The following is a 26,516-nucleotide window of genomic DNA, read 5'->3' as shown; positions in this document are numbered from 1 at the left end:
AGGATCGTGTATAATTGTGTGTTATGTTGTGTGTATAATTGTATCAAGCTGATTTATTTCAACAAGATCTAGATATTTGGCTTCATTGAAACACAATGTGATACGAGCTCATGGCTGGCAGTTAAATTTAAATTCTGATCTCAATTAGAAACAGATAGCTGATAAGCAAATGTAATGATTTAACATGTGATACAGTGAGTTAAGGGTGTCAAGGTTCCATCTCACAGCCCTTAGATCTCTGGTTTGTTTCATAGCAGTAGGTGGATTGTGTAACCTCAATTGACCCAGGTCTGAATGAGTGTGTGAATGTGTATGTCCAGTGCCCTATGATAATCCAACATCCTATCCAGTGTGAAATCTCTGTTTTACATCAAGTCTTTAAATTCAAATTTTTTGAATAAATTATCAGAAAACATTACCAGATTCTTTCTTTCTTTTTTTTTTTTTAGATTTACTACTTCAAATTGCATGACATGATTTTTTTTTTTTTTTTTTTTTTTTTTTAAAAAATATAATTTATATTAAAAAAAGAAGACCTTACCAAACGTAGAAATACCAATTTCATGCGCAAAATATCATTTGTAATAAAAATAAATGGCCTTCAATTGAGTCTGGTGTTTAAATGTTCAATTTGGCTGATATTAATGGATTTGGAGAGGATTTATAGATTCTATTTTCTGAAAAACAACCTTAAATTGACTGTAGTGTGGACATAATGTGTGAAAGTGTTTTTACTGAAGATGAATGCACAGTGACTTAGAAATGCCTGGATCATCATATTTATTGTCTGCACCTTCATACTTGTGATACTGTTGACATTCAAAACAACAAACACAAAACTCACAGGGAAACCCCCCTACCCCCTACCACCCTACACACCCTTCACATTTGTAATAACAACTCTTTGTAATTCATGCAACCTGTCCATCTTCTAGCTATTTTGAAAGGACAGACTTCTCTTGTACAGATTCATTAGATCCCCGAGTGTTTGCATGGGAGTGTTTGCATGGGAAGGACATGCAGAAACAGGCCTGCATTTGAGACGACTGCGGGCCACTGCTGCCTCCACCCCTCCCTATTTGTCCCTGACTGCTGGACACGCGGACACCTCATTTGACATTGACATTCCCAGCATTTGGCAGACACCATTATCCAGAGCGACTTACATTATCATTTTTTATTTTTTTTTTTATACAACTGAGCAATTAAGGGTTAAGGGCCTTACTCAGGGGCCTAACATTTGCGGCCTGGTGGACATGGGATGGAACCAACAACGTCTCAATTTATACCCCAAACCTTTCAAAGTTTTTTCAATATGAATATGAAATTTTAGCAGTTTATTGCTTTTACATAGCATAACCAATATTCCATAGTAAATTATTAGATGTGGTTTAAAACATGTGGGAGGGTTTTCAAGGAATAATATATGTATATAAAATATATATATATATAAACTGTATACTGTTTCAAACGTGTAATTATTTGCTCTTATAAATGACCTTACAGACTAAATGAGAAATTCTAATATACATTTCTTCACATAAATACCCCAAAAGGAAACGAAACACTTGTCAGGATGTGCTGCGTACGAGTTAACCGGCCTAAAGCTTTAAACCGTGGGCTGAATCACAAATGGATGCGTACTTGGGATATAACTGCGCTACGTAGGGTGGAATATGAGCAGTCCTTTTGTCTTATGTAGTGCACTAGATTTCTAATATGAAGGCATTTGGGACAGAGCCACGGTCTGAGCACGCGTCTATAGGGGCGGGGCGAGGCGACATTACTGTGTTCTGTGCTCGGTGCTCTACAGAGTTGGTGTTTGTAGACGTCGGCTAAATGTCTGTTGCAGGAACTAAAGTTTCATTAACTCATATTCGGCGGATATTTTGGTGAAATCTCACTGGATTACGAACATGTCTATACTGCCGTTCACACCTCCGATTGTGAAGAAGCTGCTTGGATGGAAAAAAGGAGAGCAGAACGGACAAGAAGAGAAATGGTGTGAAAAGGCGGTGAAGAGTCTCGTGAAAAAGCTCAAGAAGACGGGGCAACTTGACGAACTGGAAAAGGCCATTACTACCCAGAATATAAACACCAAGTGTATAACCATACCGAGGTATTTATTTACCCACGACTGCACGAGCCGAGTTTTGTTTTGCTAACTTGTAACCTAGCAATGTTGCAAGTCCTCCAGCTAGCTAATATAGTACCTGTTTCTATGGTAACCTTTATAGACCTGTATAAGCCCTTATATACCCTTATATACTCTTATATGTCCGTTTATCAACACTTCCACCGATTACACGTACACTGTAGTTAATGTGTAAAGTGATATTATGTTCAAGTTTCACAAGGTTTATATCAAAGTGGGCAGGTTACTTAGCTAGTGAGTTGTGACCTTTCTCCAAAGTAAATAACACTAGCAGAGTTTATAAAACATCTCCGTGTTGTACGTGTATATTTAATGAACTGTTCATAACTGATCTTACTGCGTAGTAAACGTGGTATAAGCAGCAGTACGTGTTAAGCTATAAAGTAGAAGATGATGATAAGCCTGCGTCGGCTAATTTTAGCATGGTTTGTCTAACCTGGTTAATTTTAATGCTTTAATGCCTGTCGTTTGAAGTTAATAGATAAACAGCTGATTTGGTTTCTAGTTAGATTGGACACGACTCTGACTTATTTTAGCCTGATTTTTTTTGTTACATGACTAGAAGTCTAACTTCTATTAGCTCTCTCTCTCTCTCTCTCTCTCTCTCTCTCTCTCTCTCTCACTCTCTCACACACACACACACACACACACACACACACACACACACACACTCACTCTCACTCTCACTCTCTCTCTGTCTGTCTCTCTCTGTCACTCTGTCTGTCACTCTGTCTGTCACTCTGTCTGTCTCTCTCTCTCTCTCTCTCTCTCTCTCTCTCTCTCTCTCTCTCTCTCTCTGTGTGTGTGTTTTAAGGGCATTAGGTAATGAAAATGGCTAGCTCGGTTATCTGAAAGGTTTTAATCAACTCATCCCCCACAGCACTTTCAGCTCAGGCAGCTGTTATGCAACATGTTTAACTTGAACAGGAGCTTTGTGTTCCGACCCTTCACACTAGACGAGTGTGTGAATGTGCAACTCTAATACTAAAACAAGCCAAATCATGTATAATGACAAATAACTTAGCTAGCTAACAATATCCAAAATGGTTTGCCTCAAATCCCTGCAGCTATTATGTTCTGCACTTTTAAAAGGAATGTGTCGTGAGAATGATTTCTGGTTCAATGTACTGGTGGAGGCTTGGTGAACTTCCTGGAGGTGTTGAATAGTTTCTGCTTTATTTTAGGGTTTTATACAAGTACCTTTTACACTACTGCACAATATGGCTCAAAGTATTGAAAATATATGTGTATCAGGTTCTAATGATTTCTAGAACCTATATGCGGTATGTCCTGGCCATGGGATGGGTCTGGCGCTTCAGTAGCAGCTGGAATTTGGGACAGATTTTTAATTGGTGCGTTTTTATTTCTTCTTGTAGACCATTTATTTATTTATTTATTTATTTATTCATTTATTCATTCATTCATTCATTCATTCATTCATTGAATAGTTGAAGAAAAGATGTGAAGTTTTGGGTTGTAGGACAAACATTTTCTGGGGATCTTTTTCTCTGAGATGTTCAGTGCTGGAATTCGTGCCATGTCAGACTGATAGAGAATGTGAAAAGCACATACAACTATAAACTCAGATGACGCCTGGTGATGGCGTCCACGAAACTCTGTATCTCATCGCTGATATAGTTAAAATCATCAAGCGTGGATTAAAGTGGCAGTGAGAAATTCTCCACAGCTGAAAAACAGATCTCTTGATAAACTTTGGTTTACAAATTACACACAAGCACACAATTCAACAAATAACTGGTTGTTCTGTAAATCAGTCAGGAACTCCAACATGCTGTCAGTCATGTGTCAATAAATGGAATCAAATGAACAGAGCTTTAATGAACCAGTCAACTATGAATATATTCAGGCATGCTTACTCAGCAAAAAGTCAGCAAAAAATATTGGCTTTGGGATGAAAGCTTATTCTGGCAGGTGTCTTTGTTTAAAACCATGCGGTGACCATATGTGCTAGCAGGAGAATTATAGGAACACTTTCTGCTAGACTTTATATTTAACAGAGTTTCATCAGTATTATATCTGCATGTTCCTGTTCCTTGAACATCAAAAGCATGAGGGCTAGTTAATGCTCGCCTAGTAAATTATCACCATGAAGTTTTGCCTGCATGTATAGCACATCGTAGAAGTTACAGCAGTGAGCAGGTTACAGCAGGTTTGTCACAGCACCATGAAGTGTGGTACGTTTAAACATATATACCAGATGCCAAGTTTTGTAGAAGTCAGTAAGATTGTTTGTTTCTTTTGTTGAAGTGAATAATTAAAAAAAAACTGTAGACAGAACATAAGTCTTCTTGTTTCAGGCCTTGTGACAAGTGATTTGTCCATCTCTGCTACAGTCCCCTTCAAAAGTGTTGGACAGAAAAGCCGGTATCTTTTTTTTTTTTTTTTTTAAAAGACATTTAGGTTTGAGATTAGAGGACTAATATTAGATGATGGATCAGAATTTCAGATGTTATTTTCTGATATTTACGTCTGAATCTGTTGAACGTGAACTAAATTGTGGCACCTTTGATGGCAAAACACCAAATCTTTATATAAGAAGAAGGAAGTATTTGTACAGACAGTGATGTGAATAATGCTTTATATTTGGGTTTATACTGACCATGGCTGTCACCAGCTCTAACCCAATCGAGCATGCATTGAAAAGCAGACAGGAAGGAGAAACCTAGGGACTAATGGGAGAAGCTCTGATACAAGCCTGGAAAAGCATCACAAATTATTTACTCACCTAAAATTGGGTTGTTCTCTGTCTTCTATGTTGTCAAAGACGTTGAAATGTTAATATGAGGAAGTGAAAGCTGTATTGACTTTGCCATTTCAGAACTGTTGGGTGGGAATGTATGTACATTGCTTCTTTATAGGATAACTGAGCTGTATATTTTTGACTACTTCTTAGATTGTTGAATGATCTCGCAACGCAATTAAAAAGACTGAAGTTTGTAAATTTCATGTTTTTGCGATATTAGTGTTCTGTTTCATACTGAAATATAAATGCAAACAATGAGCAAATATTGGACCTGTGGACAGGAATCTCTGACCATACAAGAGGGCCAGACATGTTAGAACAAAAAATTATCATAGAGGCTATCATTTTTGTTTTTTTAGTTAGAACCAGAATATAAATCTTGATTGCCTCCACTCCCATGGACTGGTGTCCAGTTAAAGCTTGTTACTCATACTCTACAATCACATGCATTTATGTACAGATTGACCTGGGTTTTCTGTCAGAAGCTATTAGTTTGAGAGGCACAGATTATCTGCCTTGGTAAACAGGAGTAAATCACACTAGCGCTAATGATTTATTCATAATTGATTACTCAGTTCTTTTTTTTTCTTCAGTTAATCAATCAGTTGAATTATTAAAAAACCTAGACTAAATATATGAAATTACAGATATTTCTTTGCAGCATTGCTATTTAATACTATTACTACTACTACTACTACTACTACTACTATAATTATAGCTATAGCTTAATTAAATCAGGTCACTAACTGTAATACAGTGGGAAAATTATCAGGGACATCACACTCCACTGTTTCTCACATTCCCAAAAATGAATGATTGCAATTTTAAACATTACTCACATGAAAATGTATGATATGAGGCCAGAAGCGTAGTTTCACTGTCACATTACATGCTCCATCATTTCCAGCAAATGTCTCTCAGGCTACGTTCACACAGCAGGCAAAAGCGTTTCTTTAAATATGACACAGATTTGTTGCTTGCATGACAGTGTAAACAGAAAAGCAGGAAAAAACCACACAAAATGATGCATTTGACATTTACAGTTCTGATCTGGGCCACTTTCATATGTGGTACGAAAATCTGTTAACCTCTGTCTGAACAGGCAGAACAGAATCTATTTGACTTTAACGGCAATTCAAGTCCAAATTAATGCGTTTAGGAGGAAAAACACATTATTTTAATGGTAGGATAGTAATGGACTTGAAAATTAGAAGGCACATATAACAAATACTTTGTTTGAAGACATCTCAAAAGACATGGTTGAACATGGACAGCTGCAAAGACGTATTTGCAGCTGAATTATGATCCCTCCTTACTACAGCACGCTTCCACGTTACATCACACGTTGTTCCTTTGCACATGCAGGTCACTGTAGAGTAGGGCTGGGCGATATGGCTGAAAACTGTATCACGATATCAGTGTTTCATATCGGTCGATATCAATAATTATTGATATTTTTATGACCCATTTAAAATAAGGACCAGGAGAAAAATATATCACATTTAAACATTTTTATTTTAAACTTAACCTTCCTCTGATCATAATCCCCTCAGTTATTAAGACAGAAATGTCAACAACCAGGAAAACTCAAATAATTATAATGTAAACATAAGTCTAAAGTCACAATGAACACTTAATAATTATCTCTTAACATTTAAGGTGCAAAATGAAAGAAAATGTAAGAAATGCTTAATAAAGTGTAATAAAATAGTGTAAAGTGTTAAATATAAACATAGAGAAACCTGAGAATTTAGTGCTAGGAAGATTACTAGCTGTTCACCTTCTGGTGAGGCCATCCTTAAAAATATTCTTGTTTGCCGTAACCCGACCGACCCTGTCAATTTAGGACTGACTCAAATACATTTTTTTATTTTTTTTTTTTGCTATAAGTCTGACCGACTTGCCGGTTGTAAATTTGCGTTAAGACCGACCACTTTTTTTTTTTACTCTTCAAACAACTAATACAAAAGCAATAAAATAATATTAATTATTTATATTTATATTAATTATTAAGTATTGTAAATATATAAATTGCCTAGGCCTACATACAAACGAAGGCTCTTTCTTTTAAATAAAAACCCGTGACGTCATCTATGTTTACACTATTGGTTAACGGATGTCACACTATGGCCTGTGCGTTCGCTTCGTCTCATACTCTCATTCATAGTCAGAGTCAATGGTTCACGCTTGGTAATGATGGCTGCGGCTGCAGTAAACAAAATGTTTGCGGTCACCGTTCAAACAAATTTGTTTGTGGTCTATATAGCCTGTATCAAAATGAGGCTTGCAATGATGCGCCCGAAGGCACAGGTTGAAGACCCAGTCAGTGACGATATGCTAATTTGTTTAAATTCATACCTACGTAATCACCGTCACCAAAATTGTACTTTTTTTTTTTACATTGAAACTTGAAAAAAAAATAAATAGACCTACCTAGCGACCCCGCCTTTTTTTTTTTTTTTTTTTACTGTTACTGCAAACCAAAATATTTTTAAGGATGGCCTGAATAAAGTGTTTTAAAATAAATAAAACTGAGGTAGACTGAGATACATACATTCATTCATTCATTCATCTTCTACCGCTTATCCGAACTACCTCGGGTCACAGGGAGCCTGTGCCTATCTCAGGCGTCATCGGGCATCAAGGCAGGATACACCCTGGACGGAGTGCCAACCCATCGCAGTGCACACACACTCATTCACTCACGCAGTCACACACTACAGACAATTTTTCCAGAGATGCCAATCAACCTACCATGCATGTCTTTGTACCGGGGGAGGAAACCGGAGTACCCGGAGGAAACCCCCGAGGCACGGGGAGAACATGCAAACTCCACACACACAAGGCGGAGGCAGGAATCGAACCCCCAACCCTGGAGGTGTGAGGCGAACGTGCTAAACACTAAGCCACCGTGCCCCCCTGACTGAGATACATCTGTAATATAAAAAACAAACCTAATACAGTACAGTAACATTGTTTGAAATATAAAACCTGCAGAATATGAAAAAGTAGCGGACATTTCCTCTTTTATTTACAATTTCCTCGCTCGCTGCGGCATATTTTCTGCTTATCAGTCGCCAGTTACTGAAGAGGAATCCAGCAGACAAGCATGAGACAACGATATGGCGCAACCAAACATGATACTGTTACATGATTGGCTGTTAGCGTGTCACTCCCTACGTTGCTAGGTTACCTGAGAGTGAGTGCCTTTGTTAATGGAACCAAACTTGCTTCGCAACCTCTATTTTCTTCCGACGAAGAATAAAAAATATCAAACGTTTTATCAAACACATTTTTTATTGATATCGATCATGTGTCTATCGCGATACATATCGTTATCGTTTTATCGCCCAGCCCTACTATAGGGCCTGATCTGTTTAGACTAATATCAGATGTTAGGCCATAAAAAACATATGAATGAACAGCCTGACACAAAAATCTGGGCTATTTGGTCAAAGTTATTTATCCTAAACATTTGACTGGTTTTGTTGGTTAGTTGCTGCAGTCCAGGTTTAAGCAATTTCATTCTGTTTGTTGTACTGAACCGTAATCATTTCCACTCTAAAATTACACCAGGTCTAGATCTCAGATCATTACAAGAGCCTTGCCATGTTTTACCTTGGCTCATCTCCTAAGATGCACTAAATGGGTCATATGAATGCATTTTATATATTTTCATGAAGGTTCTGATTGAGCTGATGATGATGGAATGTAGGAAAATGTTCTTTTAGTCATCATATATTTTTGTCAAGCTGCTTTGTGGCAATGCCTATTGTATATATTAATATAGTATTATTGAATATAGTAATGTGGTTCAGAAACAGACAGAGAATACAGCAGTACATGTATTTCATTACTGTATTAGTACATTTCTACACATAATCTGTATAACACTGTGCAGTTGTTCATCGTTTGTTGATACTCCATTTTCACTAGAACCATTATCTGTGTTTTTTTTTTCCAGTTGGCAGGGAGTTGTGTTTATCAGCGTGGTAAACAAACTGGTGCTCCACCTGCTTGTTTCATAACTCTGTACTGCACGATTTAACGACGCATGTGATTTATGATCAGACTTGTTTTATAACCATGTACAAGCGTCATGAATCTAAGTAGGATTTATTGGACCGGATGGCACATAAAGGCCATTCGGTTCAATCTCTTTAGAAACCTACTCTTCAGCTTTGTCTTAACAAAGAATGGTATTACGGGGTTATATTACAGTCATAAAATGATGCATGGGTGGAGATTCAATACAAAAACACCACAGTCACACAAATACAATCACAACAAACAAGAGAAGGAATTGCTTCAATCTAGAATAACAGTTTCCCAAATTCTGTAGTATAATACATTTAGATTGGAATTTGTATTTTATATAATTTCATTGAAATTGAAGCATATCTTAGCACTCAGATAAGCTTCTTATTGTGCGTGTGTGTGTGTGTGTGTGTGTGGGGGGGGGCAGGCAGACTGTTTAGGCTAAAGAAAGGGTGAGAAAGTAGGTAGAGAAAGCTTACTGGGAATCCCCAATAATGACTCATGCTGCGTTATTAAATTGAGCTCACTGAGACATCTTGGTGCCTAAAGTCACATATTTATGTGAGTGTGAGAGAAGCGTGCTGACTTCTTGTGTTCTTGTCTATATGGCTGCAACAGAAAGTGCTAAATTGGACAATAAAATTAGTTGGCAACAAATGTTGTATTTAATTAGTTGGGCTGTTATGTAGGACCTATAAGGTATTAGAAATGCAGTTGGTGGAACTGGATTCACATGTTAGAACAGAGAAAACTGTACAACCAAAGCTTTCTGAAGTGTGAGATCTAGACATCAGTATGCAACATGCCATCATGCCATTGTCCTAACATGTCAACTAATTACCGCTGATTGACTATCGCCTGTGGCTTCGATGGGGAAAAGAAGGTGGGCCGGTCAAACATGCGTAATGTGTCATGTACGCATGTCATTTCATGTACATGGAAACAGAAGAATAAATGCTAAAACCAAGCCAGCTGTAGCTTAAATCGCAAAAATACTTTTAGATTTTTTAATCATTATTATTATTACTACTACCACCTGTTAACAAGGCAAGGAATGCTGCCAACTGAAACCCTGCAAATAAACATAAGTATGTTTCCATGTCACTTAGTGAATTATTGTTCAGTGAAGTCGGCCTGATAAACAACGTTGAATCATTGTGTCAATTCTCAATTCTCAATTAAAATTCTCAAGTCTTAAGAGATAAAATAGTCACGTCTTGGACGGAGAAGTAATTATATAATGCATCAAAGAAACATGTATACTCCAAATTAAGATTTATATAGGTTGTATAGGAACTGATGGACATCACAACAGTTATCCTGTTACTATATACACAATTTATAAAAGCAGCCTTATTTGCAGGGTTATATATGTTTAATTTTTTATGACTGTTTTTCTTCTCTTTGAAAATGTAATATTAAAGCTTTGGAACGGTTTTGACCACACATCCTGCTAATGTAAGCTCTGCATCTAGTGGAACGCAACAGTTGCTTGCTTACAAACTGCTCTTGATGCTTATTAACTGCTCAGTAAGTGCCCCAGACATCATCATGCTCTTTCTCCAGACACGTGTGTGTGCTATGTGAATGTGGGTGTTTACTTTAGAAACTTAGTGTTGTTGTGATGTAGTTTTTGAATCCATGGTGATTATCTCCAAAGGGATACAAGCAGGAAAATCACCGGCACTTTTCAAAACTCAACTAATAGTTTAATATTTGAATTTTTTTTTGTCCCCAGCAAAGCAATCCAAGACCAAAGCTATCACTTATAAAATGCATTTGGATGTAGCTAAACTCATAACAAAGCTGACCCAGAAACTACTGGAAGCAAAATAGCCAAGTTCAACTTCAGGTTGTGGCTGAAGACTGTTTAAAATAAGGTTTTAAATTGTAAACCAATAACAGCACAGTAGCCTTTTATATTCCTACTCAGCAGTTTAAAATGATTGCTTTATTTAATATTTCAAAGTAAGTTTTTTTCAGCACGTATTTGAAAAGCAAGTATGAATCTCTTCAAGAATGTAGGCGGCTTTTGATACTAAAGTGGGTGTACATTTAACTCAGCAACACACACACACACAGTTTTACACTCCACCAAACTTTGTGTTTGCGTGCTGTGTGGCATGGTTGCTCAGAGGCCAGGAATGTGGGCCCTGGGGAGGGCGTGGGTCACTGTTTGCTTCGTGGTTTAGCCTGTGAGCTGGGGTTTAGGGAGGGGGAGAAAGAGGGTACAACCCATGAACAGTAGTGCATCTGCAACAACAGACATGCAGCATGGCAGAATCTCAGGCTGTGTATGTGCAAGTCAGAGAGAGAAGAATGGCTACTTGCTGTAAGGTGGCTGTGAAAGACCAGGAAATGACCGGCTGCTCTGAGTTTACTGAGGTCAGGCATCCTCCGGGCGCCTCTTAGGCACTGTTTTTCCTCTTGATGCCTTATTTAAATTTCCAGCAGCTCTTCAACTCTTTTGGACGACAGAAGCATGCATGGTCAGTGGTTAGTGAATTTGAGCACCACAGCACAGATGAAGAAGTGTGACTTGGATAGCTGTGGATAGAAACTTCATTGGCTGCGGAGAGCAGTGAGGTTACCGGTCAAACATACACTTCCCAATTTTTTTTCTCTACTAGCTTTCAGTTCTGCCCTTATTAACCACAGCATCCAGCTATTTATGTATGTATCTACTTAGGCTTGCTGTTGGTCCCAACAGTGACTTGTCTGAAAAAGTGACACATGCAGTTGGTAGGCTTTACTTCATTAAACGTATTTGTTTAAAAATAGGTGCTTTTGTGTAGCACTTAAACAGTTTCATCAGGTCAGAGCTGTAGGTGAAGCTGTGAGTTGGTAGACAAGGAGGCAGGGTTGATGCTCTTGGTTTTGACTTTGAGCTGAGTGGGGGTATGCTGTGTGGCGGGGCAGGCTGGGGGTTACTGAACCTGCCCCACTCAGAACAGAAAATGAATTGTAGACTGCTGAGTGACTCGAAGACCTGAGACTTGGCCTTTGTCTTACACAATAGAGGCCGCTGGCCTTCTCTTTCAGTCCACATTCTCGTAGATGGGCTAGTCAACAGCTCTTTGTGTTCCTTTTCATGGTGAATGAATTGTGTGCCTTAAAATACATAGATGGGCCAAGAGCAATGCAGTTTGAGTTTTAAAGTTTTTTATTGGCTTCTGCAGTTCTTGTCTTATGAACTGTCCTATTAACTGCTTTTTGTAGGTTGGTGTTCTTGTGCACTTGCTTTATTTTTTGTTATGAAATGTTTATTTAACATTTATGCAAGGCGTTTTGGTTGTAAGTGCTCTAACGCACAGGAAGGAACCCCCACCCCCATCCCCCGGGGGTGTATTATTTTTGTAGGATTGCACGGACTGTTGCGCGTTATTCCTTACAAAATTCACTGCAGTAACTTCACTGTAAGATTTAATGGCTTTTATTATATCTGAATGTTGTGCTGAAAATGAGAAAGTGAGAAACAGGTTCAGTATTCAAATAACTGTCCTTATTTACTACGAGCAAATGTGGAAGTTTGTCCAAATAAGCTCTGAAGTGGCTCAGTTATTACACAGTAATGTGGTACCTTGTGTCGTGGCCCATGGGGCTTGAAGTTGCTAGAACAAAAGCCTGACACTTTTCCAGGAGTGTTATCATGCCCACACAAATTTGTTCTTTGGCAGGCACATTGTTCCCAAAAACCCATGTTGATATGATTTTTGTGCAGAAAAAGGGACGATAAAAGTTTTGTTGATATTGAGAAACCTGTATGGTCTATGCTTTTCTGGTTTTTAACTCTCTTTATGTTTGGCAACCTTTGGATTATGAAAGTCTCTGAATTTTGGGTGTGGGGGAGTTTTGATATGCCCATCCAACACACACACACACACACACACACACACACACACACACACACACACACACACTCTCACACGCACTCACTCACTCTCCTCACTCACCCACTTCTTTTCTCACACACGCACATACACACCCCTTATCCCCGAGGCCCTTGAGAAGTGAGAAAATCCTGATCTGTAGTGAGAAATGCATTAAGATAATTGAGCTCTTTTGTAGGGCCTGTCGTTGGTGACAAACTAGCAGCACTCCACTCTCACACTAAGTGACCTTTTAGCGAGCAGCTGTTTGTTCCACTCAATTCGTCTAACTGAAAGAAGGGTGAGATAAAGCCTTCTGCTCTTCAGCTTTGAGTATGTTCACGTCAGGAAATAGAAAAAGACACAAAATCATTAAAAGCAGAAATTATCATGAAATGATTGTATATTTTGTATTTGACACGTTCGCTGCTTCTGCCACCGGATAACATTATATTAAGAAGTAAGAAGTCAGACGCCATGTCTCGGATTTACTGTTATTTGATATTGAGAAGATTTTAATTTATCATAAATAAATTTCATCTATTAGCTTTGGTGAGTGGTGTTAAAGGCTGTGGTATCAGAGGCTTTTTTTCACATTGTCCGCATCATTGGCTGACCTGACGTTATCCCTGGCGAGGGTGTGTCACCCACAGAAATTTGCCCTGTTATTTATTTGGCAGTAGGAGCTATATAGAGCTGGGCATTCTGCTCATTTTCCCAGCTGAAATATGCAACAATTGACAAGTCAAAATTTATAAAGCCTGTTTTGTCAAATACTCAAATAGGCAAGTCTGTAAATTTCCAGGAGCTTTTTAAAGGCTGTTATTTGGCTGTTCTGTATAGCATAGCCTTGTCAGTTTCTGCTCAAACTCTGTGTTTAAATTTCCAGTTCAGCCTAATATGAAGTGAAGGAAGGAGTCACAGGCAGCGTGAACTGAAAATTGATTGAATCGTTCAGTCGGGTTCCATTTCTTTTTGTTTTTTGTTTGACACTGGACTTTGGTGGAGGATACATTAGTTGGAAAGACTTTTATTTGATACTCACTGCTGAATCATTCACAATGCAAGCTTCTCACAATAAATCACGAAAGTGAAACAAAAAAGCAACGTGTTAAGAAAACCCTAAAAACATCCATGCTGAGGAAATCATAGCTTCATGTGCAAAGCAGCTTGCAAGAAAGAGGTGACAAGCTGTCAGGGAGATGCGGTAAGCTTCACACAGCAAATAAGGTTCAGAATCACTTTGGAAACAATATGAAGGACTGCTTACAGTGGATTAAATTTTTTTTACCCCTCATCTCTCCTAACGTTTCTCCATGTGATGTTTCTTAGGTTTATATCCTTGTGTTCAGCATGTTTTAGAACAGAGCTTCAGACAAAAGACAACATAAGAGCACGTATCTTGTGGCATTTAACACCCCAGCTGTCATAAATAACATCTGACCCTTTGATGCAGTGAGCTTCAGCTTTAACGGTGCCTCACCACTGACTCACAAAAGAGCCATTTAAAACAAAATCGAATCCCTGTTCATTCAGGTATTTTTAAAAAGGTATTTTTTTGTGTCTGTCATCATACGGGGTGGACGAGTCATTGGTCCAGCACCTCGGAACACAAGCGGATTATCTGCCTAGACTGTTTTAAATTTAGATTTGCCTAATAGTAGGTTAAATAGGGTGCTCTGAATTTCATTTAATTTGATGTAGACGTTTAAGCAGGTTTATTAGTGTGCACTACCCGTTCCTGTATCTTGCTACCTACTGAATTACAGATATGATCTGTAACTCTGTATGTCTGTCAGTAGCTATTGTTACCATACAGATAATGAACTTGCATAGATTATGGACAGGAAGGATGTGGAAATCTTCACAAAATTCCGTGCAATGCAACTTTCAGTCAGTTTGTTGTAAAGCGCATGGAAATAAAGACACATCCAGACTTGAACATGTTTTGAATGCTTTGCGAGGCAACATTACCACAGCTCTTAACCAAAATGTTAGACAAAGAATTTCTACAGTGCAAACACTATGCACTCCATCTAAGACATTATTAGGTGAGGTTAGAGACCATGGCCACAGTCATGCCTTCATAAATTCCTCTTTATTCGTGCTCCTAACTTTAACTAGCCTGTCTTTGTTTTGGGGTAAATTGCATACGGTGCAATTTTTATTTAGATTTTAAAACTACTGTTTTGGCTGTGTGCGAGGCTAATTATTGCTCAAAACTATAACACCAGTATGGGTATGGAGTAAAGCTGAGTTCATCTCTCTTAGGTCTCTGGATGGGCGTCTGCAGGTATCTCACAGAAAAGGTCTCCCTCATGTAATCTACTGCCGACTATGGCGCTGGCCTGACCTGCAGTCACACCATGAGCTGCGTGCTATAGACCAGTGCGAGTTCGCCTTTCACATGAAGAAGGATGAGGTGTGCGTTAACCCCTACCATTACCAGCGTGTGGAGACGCCAGGTGAGCTCCCAGCGGAACTGTGTGTATGTCAAAGTGCTGCACATTAGTTATTCTCTGAAGCTTCACATTTAATTATCATTATCAAATTGCACAGAACACTATAATTAGTCTTGCATTGATCTGTCCTTGATGATTTTGTGTGTGTCTGTGTGTCTGTGTGTGTGCAGTCCTTCCTCCAGTGCTGGTTCCCCGACACACTGATATCCCTGCAGAGTTTCCGCCGCTGGACGACTACAGCCATTCTATCCCTGAGAACACCAACTTTCCTGCAGGCATAGAGCCTCTGATCAACTACATACCCGGTGAGTACACAGTGGGGACAAAACTCTCAATCACACAGACATGCACTCTAGGTTGTGTCTCCTCATATACACTTTACGTACTCTTGTCTCAAATCAGTCTTCAATGACATTTGAGTATTCTGCTTATATATCTGCTTAATACGATGAACTGAAATTAGATGATGCTCGGGTTGCTAGGTTACGTGTAAACAAAATTGTCAGTGGCTGGTAGCCTAATATTAGCTTGTAGAATTACCGATCAGTACAGCAGAACACTTTGTATGGTAGCTGTATGTCTTAGTCAGGAGAAGGTGCTGTAAATAATATTAAAAATTAACAACAGCATTAAATACAGTGGCATGCAATTTACCAGAGGGCCCAATTGTCTTGTGCCCAGCAAATATATATACAGGGCTTCATTTGTTAATATTGCCTAAAAAGTTAAAAAAATGAATTAGAATTCATTGATGTGTGTAAAGAAGTCATTCAAGTGTGAGTTATGAAGATTAATAAACACCATTTGCTAAAACATGTCAGTGAGATTATTATACTATTATTATTTGTCTTCATTTTTAAGTGGGAGATTAAGTTAATTATCAACAAAAATACTTTTTATATCCTTTTTCTTCATTACCCATCTTTAATAGGGATGCAAGTAATTGTTTAGTTTAATATCTCTTTGAATTAGATTAAAAACAAGACTCTGTGGGCTCCCATATGTCTTTCATCAAGAGACTGCCACAGTCATCCATGTTATCTGGCAGGGAGGAATAGCATACTTTCTAGTGCTGCACGATTAATCATATCGCCATCGCGATATCAAGCCTGTGCGATTATATGACGCAAAATGCAGCGATTATATGAAATAAATAAATAATAAATAAATGCATGTGTGGACATGACAACCCATTCTCTCTGAAAGCTGTTTGCCTATTTCATATACTACACTGCTATCCGCTAACGCCATCCTTAAAAATATTCTTGTTTGCCGTAACCTGACCGACCCTGTAAATTTAGGACCGACTCAATTTTTATTTTTTTTGCTTTAAGTCTGACCAACTTGCCGCTTGTAAGTTTGCGTTAAGACCGACCTTTTTTTTTTACTCTTCAAACAACTAATACAAAAGCAATAAAATAATATTGACGGGTTCGGGCACCATGATACATCTAAAATAAGCATCAAAATGAGGTTTGCAATGATGCGCCCGAAGGCACGGGTTGAAGACCCAGTCAGTGACGTCACAATATGCTAATTTGTTTAAAGTCATACCTACGTAATCACCATCACCAAAATTGTACTTTTTTTTTTACATTGAAATTTTGGAAAAAAAATATATACACCTACCTACCGACCATTTTTTAAATTTATTTATTTATTTATTTATTTTTATTTTACTGTTACTGCAAGCCAAAATATTTTTAATGATGGCCTTATAAAAAAAAGACCAGTGAGTTTCAGTTTAGGCAGTGGCACGTGTGGCGCATATGGTCATGTCGTGACTTTTTCCGGTGTGCAGCGCGGAACGGGTGAAGATGGATGCTGAGCAGACGGACACTGAACTGGTGGCCAGAACAAAATGCTACCTCTGTTATACGGCGATATTTTGGCTATATGATATCCGACACCGAGCAGAGAGAGGTTCTGTGTAGAATTTGTAAAAATAAAGTTGCTACATCACATGGCAACACGACAAACTTATATCAGCACCTGAAACAGCACAGAGAAAACTATTATGAATGCATGAAGGTAAAAGCCCAGATTAGTAAAGAAACAACTGAACAATCTGTAAGACAAAAAAAAAAAACACACACACAATTACAGATGTGTTTCAGAGTGTTGTGCCATATGAAAGCTCTTCACAGAAATATCTGTGCATACAAGCAACAAGCTCTGCAGAGAGAGCTTTTAGCACTAGTGGTAATGTTTTGAATCATCGCTCCTGTCTGAAACCAGACAAGGTGGATATGCTTGTTTTTTTGGCAAAGAACCTTTCAAGTGATAAGTAGAGCTTTTTAGAAAGAGGATTTGGAAGTACCAGTTTGTTGCTTTGTTTTTGTTTTTGTAAATGACCAACAACAGTTTTAGTGGTTTGAACCACACATTTATATCCAAATTCCTTTTTGAACGTTTATACAAAAATGTTACGTCCAGGTAAAATATCCCTGTTTGGATAGAATGTTCAAAATATCTTATTTTCATGAACATAGAAATTACTTTGTTCTATTTATTATATTTAGCTGTACTATTGAGACAATAACAAGTTTGTTTGCAGTAATGCAAAGATGTTATTTTGTAAAAATATTTTAATTTGAAAACGTTTTGCATTTGTTTGTTGTTGTTGCTAATTTGAGTTGAGAAATACAAATTTCAGCATTATCAGTAATCTGTGTGTGCATTTTCCTTGAGAACCAAGCAAGTTGACTCATGATACCATTTGCTTATTATATCGCTATCGCAATCGCAATATTGACCTCAATAATCGCAATATGACATTTTCCCTAAATCGTGCAGCCCTAATACTTTCTATCCCCTTTTACTTGGAGTGACCGTCATTAACTATAGGTGTTTAAGAGCTCATGTATGTAGTAGAGGGCAGATAGCGCTTTCTTGTGAGTATGTTACACTGCCCTGTGATACAGCAGGAGCAGCAGTTGAAAAAGACGAGCTTCAATGGAGAAAAATAAAAGGAGAAAGCAAAGAAAACTGAAAATCAAAAAATCAAAAATTGCCAGCTGATTTCATATATTTTTATTTTTGCAAGAATTTACTGTAATCACTAAAGTGTTTAATTCTTGAATAATTAAGATTATTATTAAGATTATAATTGTACATTGCAGAAATGTGTGCTGGACACTGGTCTGTTGCCTGTGATTGACAGATGTTCAAAGAACGACAGAATCTTCGTACAGTGACTAAGCTGAAATGGAATTTTGACTGTGGGAAAACCAGCAGTTGCATTAAAGTCCCATGTTTCACGTGTAAAGAGGAACTATATATTGGTATTGTACAATCCTAATCAGTGCTAGTAAGATACCCACTATATACCGAATTTCTGAAATGCCTGCTGTCTAAAACCTGATAGAAATAACAGATTTAAACAAGTATTGCATTTGTGCATTCGGTCCTACATGACTGCACAAAGTAACAGTTTTGAGCTCAGGTAGAGAGCACTGTGCGCTTTCATCTGAGAAATCAGTCCAGTTCACAAAAGCACTTTCCTCAAATTTCACAATGTGTGAAAGCCTGAGAAAAACAAATCCCATTTCATATGTCAATTCTGTGAAATCCTCTGTTTGTGAAAAACAAATACCCAGGACCATAATAACATTGTTTTCCCAGACCTAGTGAGAAGCAGATCAGTTGCATCATGAGCATGCGTATTTTGTTTATTGAACCAAATAATTATTTACATTTTTCATGATTTTATAATGGTTTATTATAGTGAAGACATTTGTTGTTAGATGTGTATAATGGTTTTAAGCATGCATTCGGTTTGCCTTTATTTCAGAAACGCCCCCTCCAGGGTATCTCAGTGAAGACGGTGAAAGCAATGATCAGCAGAATCGCAGCATGGACACAGGTCAGAGGTTTTCCTCTATATGTCATTCCGATGAGAATAGGTTTATTATTGTATTATATCACTCATTTTAGCATGTTTCTGTTGCAGGTTCACCAAACTTGTCACCTAACCCTGTTTCCCCTGCAAGTAGCAACCCTGGTAAGAATCGTGTGCAGTTCCTTCTTATCTTCACCCCACACACACACAAACACACACACACACACACACACACCACCATACATTGTCTAAAAACCCTAAATTGGGTAAGGCATTAAAGAAGTAAAGATTCGTCTAATTCTAATATGGTGAAGTCTTTTAAAAAAAATGCAGGCTTGACATCCCTGTAGAGAAAGTTTCTTTCTTTCCACCCACAGAAAACTAGTGTAATCTGTTCTCTCCACAACCGCGGTGCGTGCCAGGTCGTTTATGATTAGTGAGGACAGAATTGTGCGTCTGCATTGCTTAGGGCTTGCCACTGTTACTGAACAACAACTGACTCAATCCAGTGATTCCCTTTGAGGTGTATTAGAAAGCTGATGGCAGGCTGATGTTCTAGCGGTTTCAGTAATGTTTTTTATTATTACAATTGGATAACCCTTGTTTAAAGCCTAATCCTGGAACAGCATAGGATTACACAAAACTTTGGCAATAAGTAAGAGAACAAGCTGGACAGAAAATATCCTTATTAGCTCAGGCTGACTTTAAAAACTTTGTGATGCCAGTTTATACACAAGCACAAATCAGACTGACCAATGCCCTAAGTAGCACTCCATTAGACTCCATTTTATCACATATAATGTGACAAATAATAATCTAATAAAAATAAAAACACAGTAAATAAAAGGGCCTAATCGTATTGGCTGGAAAGTATAGGATTTTGATGTATTATCTAGTCAGGATGTGCCTAGCTATCTGTGGTACAACCCAAATTCTACACGTTGTTAGGTTTGAACCAGCTTCTCTCAGTGTATACTTTTGGACTTTACACCCTGACTTACACTGGAACTTGCATTTAGCTGGTGTAACAATCTGCAGATGCACAACAGTGTAACGTGTACTCGAACACAGCCAGAGCTGACCTCTGGGTTGGAAGCCACAGCTCATAGTAAGTGTTTCTGGGTCATAGTTGACCTATCATTTGTGCTGTCAGTTTATTTGAACATGGCGTGGTAACTAAGAAGAATGTTTGTTTTGCTGCTCAGTTTTTTGCTACTTGTTTAAGATGACATCAGAACAGGATGGTTTCTAGAAAAGTGGAACACTGTGAGCCAAGGGTTTGCATAAGGCAGTATTAGTGCATGTCGCATGTTGTGTGGGTGGTTAAAGAGCTCATAGAGGTCAGTGCTCATGAGGTCATACTCTACAAGGCTTTGCTTCTTTGCTCTAAGTGAAAACCTCATATGAAAGAAGTGTTTGTTTCTATCCCTTCTGTGTTGTGAGACAGCCCAAGGTAATTAGATGATATCCTGTCATTGCATTATTCAACCTCTGTAGTGAGCCATTGTCCCAATTTCTTTACACATCACTGCTCATAGAACCTACAGTATATTGCATTGTGTGTAAATATTCACTTTAAAGTATATCCTTGGGTGTACATTTGTGTTTTTTGTTGTTTTCTTTTTCTTTTTCTTCTTATTTTCATTTTGTGTTGATGTACACATGTGTTTTAGACCTGCAACCGGTAACGTATTGTGAGTCAGCGTTCTGGTGCTCCATCTCATACTACGAGCTAAACCAGCGGGTAGGGGAGATATTCCATGCCTCACAGCCCTCTCTCACTGTGGATGGGTTCACGGATCCGTCCAACGCTGAGAGATTCTGTTTGGGTTTGCTGTCCAATGTGAACCGTAACACTGCTGTGGAACTCACACGCAGACATATTGGTACGACACCTGTCCATTTGTCATCCGCTCTGGAATTGTTTAATGTAATCTAAGCTAAAGTGAGATGTAACCTCTTTTACATACTTATTTACTTGGTTATCCTCTCTTCTCTCTTCCGCTAAGGTCGGGGAGTGCGGCTGTACTACATAGGCGGTGAAGTGTTTGCAGAGTGTCTGAGTGACAGTGCCATCTTTGTCCAAAGTCCTAATTGCAACCAGCGCTATGGCTGGCACCCTGCCACCGTGTGTAAGATTCCTCCAGGTGAGTCAAGCACACAACACACACAGCATGCCTTGTGTCTGCAAGCTGTGATTGATGGCGTACACTTTTGAGTGCATGCCCTTGATGAATCATTCATGCATGCTCAGACGTGTGTGTGTGTGTGTGTGTGTGTATGTGTTTACCTTTTTCCTTTCAGGCTGTAATCTAAAGATCTTCAATAACCAGGAATTTGCGGCTCTGTTGGCTCAGTCTGTAAATCAGGGATTTGAGGCTGTGTACCAGTTGACCCGCATGTGCACAATCCGCATGAGCTTTGTCAAAGGCTGGGGAGCAGAATACAGGTAAACACACACACACACACATGCACACCAACACAGGCATTAAAGACTGTCAGCTGCAAGGGAGTCTAAAATCGGGTTATAATGGCTGTAGGTTTTGCCCTTGTTTGCTACTGATGGTCAGCAGAGATCCCAACAACAAGGAGAAACTTGTAAGAATCTCTTGTGAATGCATCCCAGCTGAGGTCACTGAGGTTATAGCTGAGGGGATTGTGTAAGGTGTGACTCACAAAATGCGTGTGGTCTTTGCCGGAGATTAGCACTGAGCTTTTAATTGAAACCATTCATCATTAAGAATCATGTTCATCTCTCTCTCTCCCTCTCTAGCTCTCTCGCGCTCTCTTTTCACATATAACACAATCAGTACTCATAGACTTTGATTACAGTATCCTCAACTTTACCACACACTTCGTCTTAATCTCTTTATCTCTCACCATGTAACCAGCGGAGTTTGAAGCTCCTTTACACATTTGTGGCTTGTTAATGGGAAAGTGGACTGTTTATGTGGACCAGTGATGTGGATGAAGAGTCAAGTTTGTTACATTTGGTATAATTTAAATTGCTATTGTGGTTCACTGATGGAACTTCTAAGTATATTAAGGGAATGAGGCATCAGGAGAGTCTTGACTTACAGGGGAGGAATGCAGTATGTGGGTGTGAGAGCATAGGAGATATTAACAGAGATTCAGGCTAAGATAGAGAGAAAGCTGGTAGTTGTTAGTCACAAACAGTTTGAACATGACCTTGCAGAATTTGCCTTAAGTTCCTGTCAAGGGCTTGTTTATTGCTGTTTTTCAATAAAAAATTTGCTTACACAGGGACTCCACATAACCCTCCACTATGGTAAACAAATAGATTTAGAGTTTGTTTAACAAAGAAAAAAACATAATCATTATTGTTGTGAAGGTTTCTGTTAGCACACATTTATGTACCATTTATGGAAGGAGTCTCAGGTGTCGGTGCTTTGTAACAGTCATCAAGTCCATGCATTTTAAAAGGTTGCCAAGTACAACACAGGACAGTCTTCAGATTTTTTTTCAATGATTTTTTCAGTTTTTTTCAGTTTCTTTTCAATATGACAAGATGCGTTTTTATTTTGTCTTGTTAACATCGAGAGAGAGAGAGAGCGAGAGCGCAGAACAGACAAGTGAGTGGCTGTTGTAATTGTTGGCAAATCACTGTTGTACAGGCTTCAGTCAGTGCTGTTATTGTAGAAATAATTCACTTCCAGATTGTGTTATTCCTTAATTTAATCAAACATTTTGCACAACTATAAAAAGCTTGTTATTGCTCATTCTGATTCCTTTTATCTGTAGGCGCCAAACTGTAACCAGCACCCCCTGTTGGATAGAACTACACTTAAACGGCCCCCTGCAATGGCTAGACAAGGTGCTCACTCAAATGGGCTCACCTAGCATCCGCTGCTCCAGCGTGTCATAGGAGGCACATCACCACTGGATTTGCAACCAGGAAACAACCAACCACCTGCATACTGAATGAGAAAACACGAGAAGGCTGGGCAGAGACAGACAGACAGACATGATCTCAAGTGTTTCCTTATAGTGTCACTCCACTGCTTGCCGGTCCAGTCATTTCCACACACAGAGTTTTGAGCACTTTTTATTATTGATATCTTTACAGCATGGCTTGTATAGCTGTGCATGATATGTAGATTTGTTTTGGCCATACAAAGAAAGATATATATATTTTGGCTTCTTTTTATTTTATTTTATTTTATTTTATTTTTTTTATTTTAAGCCTGGCTTAAAACATGAACTTACAGAGTTTAAACACTTTATATTCATTGAAGGTGGATATGGATAAATAACTGATGAAGTAGATTTTTATCATTCATCACATACATAAAGCTTGCAGTACATGAAAAGCTGCAACACTGTAATTTAGAAAGTGAATTTCTCTCAGGCCCAGCAGTTTGCTGTGCACACGTTTAGGTGCGTGAGAGTTTAAGCCTAGCTGTCGGCTGTTTGAAAGTGAACAGTAGCTGGATACTGCTCTTATGGTGTGCTGGTGCTCACATGCCACATTGATTAAACATGCACTGAGCAGTTCAGCACAGTTTATAGGATGGTTCACTGCTGTTAACCTGGTTAATGTTCTTTTTTTCTTTGGTTAGAAATCTAGACATCTCTTTTCAAGATGAGACAAAATGCATCTTGATACAACATGCAATGTCTGAGATATATACACAATATCTATATCTATATCTATATATATATATATATATATATATATATATATATATATATATATATATGCGTGTACATATACATACACATAAGATTTATGTTGTGACTTGGAGCTGTATTTAGGTGGTACCATGTAATTCAGATGCTACTAAATTTTTTGTCACTGGTTCCAGGAACAATTTCCAGCAGGTATAAATCAGTGTAAGACTCAAACCCCCCCTACCCCAAATTTTACCTGAAAAAGATTTTACATTTACAATTTACTGCTGTGCTAGCTGGGAAACAACAAATTGTGTTTGTAGTGCCCAGCATCATGTTTGTTATTTGGTATGAAGCTTCTCAAATATTCTCTAGAGAGGCAGATGTCTTGCAGCTGCAGTTGAGTCTTGTGTGGTAAATCATGTTTAAAACGATCCACTGTTGTATTGCATCCACAAAATAGTCGGCACATGCTTAGGCATAGATCCTGTGTTCCACTTTGTTCATGTTCAGAGCATGTGAACAGTTTCTGATTTTCATTTATTTATTTTTTTCCCCTTCGGCTTCTCCCTGTTCAGGGTTGCCACTTTGGTCCACATTAGATTTGGCACAGGGTTCTGACAACCCTCCCAGATTTATCCAGGCTCAGGAACGGCACTAGAGATTTAACTCTTCAGTGTCTGGGTTTGTGCCCTGCCCAGAAATCGACCCTGGGCCGCGGCAATGAGATCGAAGGATCCTTTCCGCTGGACCACCTGGGGGCCAGTTTCTGATCTTCATCAATACAAAATTAAGCTCAAAGTAAATAAAGTTATACACCCAGGACTGATAGACTGCATTTGAGTGATAAGCTACAGCTTTCTCAGTCGTTCTTCATAGCAAGTTGCAGTGCAGTTTACCTGGAAAAATTTACACGTGGCTCAGAGGAGTGAATATCATTAACTGTGTTCATTCGGACAACTTTTGGTTATGATGATTTGTATCATAAATACTGAAAATGGTGCATTTTTTATGGTACTTAGTCCAGTGTAGCACAACCATTACCATATGAAGCACTTGTTTTTCTTACTTTATCAGTGGCAACAAAGCATTTAATTCGACGTGACTGTATTCATTGTTTCCAAAAAAAAAATGGGGGGGGGAAGGAGATCTTGAGTGTAATTTTTTCTTTCTGCATCCTGAGTGCAGTGGTGTATTTTTGTTGCCCCTTACAGTATATTATGGCAGAGCCTTATAAGAATGGCAATGAGGGTGGCACAGACCCAGTCACATGACATTTATTTTTTATTTCTTTTGATCTGCTCCTTTTTTTTCTGCAGCCTAAGCTTTACTAAAGTCTTTAGTGACTGAAAGCCTGATGAATCAAGAAACATTGCATGCAACAGCTACAGCTATTCAAGGCAGTATATGTAATATCAGAGAACCAGGAAAAACAGTATGATATAAATAGATCGTTGATGGAAGGGTTTTTTTTGTTTGTTTTCAAATTTCTCAACCTTGAATTTTAAACCCAGGCAGCCTGTGGGTGTGCCGACCCAAGATCATCGTCCGTTACTGCTTTTATCCTTGCACTTGTGTATATACGTAGATATGAGAGAGTCCCAATCTTACCTGCAGGATTGTTCACTCACATAGCAGATAAAACTAGCCCAAGAGAAACATGCAGATGGAAAAAAAACCCAAAACAACACTTTTATACTCACTATACAACTATACATAGGCCTTCACATCCTATGGGTGCACTGCAGTTATTCGTGGAGTTAATTCACTCACCATATACCAGTCTGTATGGCAGAAAACAAACAGCAAATTCAAACTCAGGACCATCTGGCCATGTGAAAGAAAACTGCTTCATGCACACATTTATATATAGTCAATTTTGTGTCACTGCCAGTTATTATTGTGTCAAAGAAAATGGGCGATCTGTTGTATATTGAAGACTACAAAGATATTTTTGGAACGAATGTTAGTGTGAGGAGAACACTGCTGGCAGCTCCTGGTGGGTGCTCACTTTTTTTTACACAGAGGTTGAAATTGTTTTTTTGAGCCAGGTCCTACGGTGTATTTCCTTGTATGTAGTTATAAGGTTATGATTATATAATTACACTGACTTGGTCCTTTTTGATTAATTGCATTGTCTTGCAATTCTTGGGTCACCAGTAAAGCTCAGCAGTTGTGCTTGGTTTGAGAGCAGGTACACTGCAGACCCTGGCTGCCTCCTGCTGATAGCTTAGGCAATCACATGTTGAAATATTGCTCACTCGATTCCTCTCAAAGCTCTTACAGCTGACTTATGGAAAATGAGCCTGTGTCATCAATGAAGTCATAAGGAACTGCATTTACAGAATTGTTGATCCCTGTGGTTTGATCTTCTCTTACCGAGCCCTAAACTGTGCATCCAGTGCTGAGGACGCTGCTGGACCTGTAGTGTCAGCAGTGTCCGTTTAGGGTCATGATTCTTGTCGATTTTTTTTTTCAAATTGAAATACCGCTTTGTAGTATCATGTTCTTATCCATACATAAGCTCATTATGTGATGCAAATGTAAATCTCTTGTTTCTGTCTTATGGTTTCAATGCTTAATAATTACCCCTATATATTTTTCAGATGTTGCTTCGTTTCCGTTTGCTTTAAATGCATTTTTTTTCTCCACTACTGTTCCTGCATAGATTTTCCTTACATTAACTGTTTAGCTATTATATTGCTTAATTTTGTTATTCAAAAGATTTGTAATAAAATGTGTATTTTAAACTGAA

At 38.4% G+C, this 26,516-nt stretch overlaps 1 protein-coding gene across 1 annotated transcript; it reads left to right on the top strand.

Annotated features, from left to right (window-relative positions):
• The first annotated feature begins 1,785 nt into the window (after nucleotides 1-1,785).
• On the top strand, nucleotides 1,786-26,516 carry smad3b (SMAD family member 3b). The gene is made up of 9 exons (XM_060877941.1): nucleotides 1,786-2,119; nucleotides 15,098-15,291; nucleotides 15,459-15,593; nucleotides 19,082-19,153; nucleotides 19,241-19,291; nucleotides 20,803-21,015; nucleotides 21,139-21,276; nucleotides 21,434-21,578; nucleotides 22,892-26,516. Exons 1-9 carry the CDS (start codon nucleotides 1,917-1,919, stop codon nucleotides 23,013-23,015), a joined length of 1,275 nt encoding a protein of 424 aa, XP_060733924.1. The 5' UTR covers nucleotides 1,786-1,916; the 3' UTR covers nucleotides 23,016-26,516.

This window comes from Tachysurus vachellii, chromosome 9, assembly GCF_030014155.1.
Source record: "Tachysurus vachellii isolate PV-2020 chromosome 9, HZAU_Pvac_v1, whole genome shotgun sequence".
NCBI classification, from domain to species: domain Eukaryota; kingdom Metazoa; phylum Chordata; class Actinopteri; order Siluriformes; family Bagridae; genus Tachysurus; species Tachysurus vachellii.
The sequence above is the reverse complement of the archived record's forward strand: the minus strand, read 5'-3'. Positions and strand labels throughout refer to the sequence as shown.

Coding starts and splice junctions, on each gene's coding strand:
- smad3b (XM_060877941.1), top strand. CDS start 1,917: ATGTCTATACTGCCGTTCACACCTCCGATTGTGAAGAAGCTGCTTGGA. Junction 19,292..20,802: donor CCCTGCAAGTAGCAACCCTG/GTAAGAATCGTG, acceptor CATGTGTTTTAG/ACCTGCAACCGGTAACGTAT. Junction 21,579..22,891: donor GGCTGGGGAGCAGAATACAG/GTAAACACACAC, acceptor TTTTATCTGTAG/GCGCCAAACTGTAACCAGCA.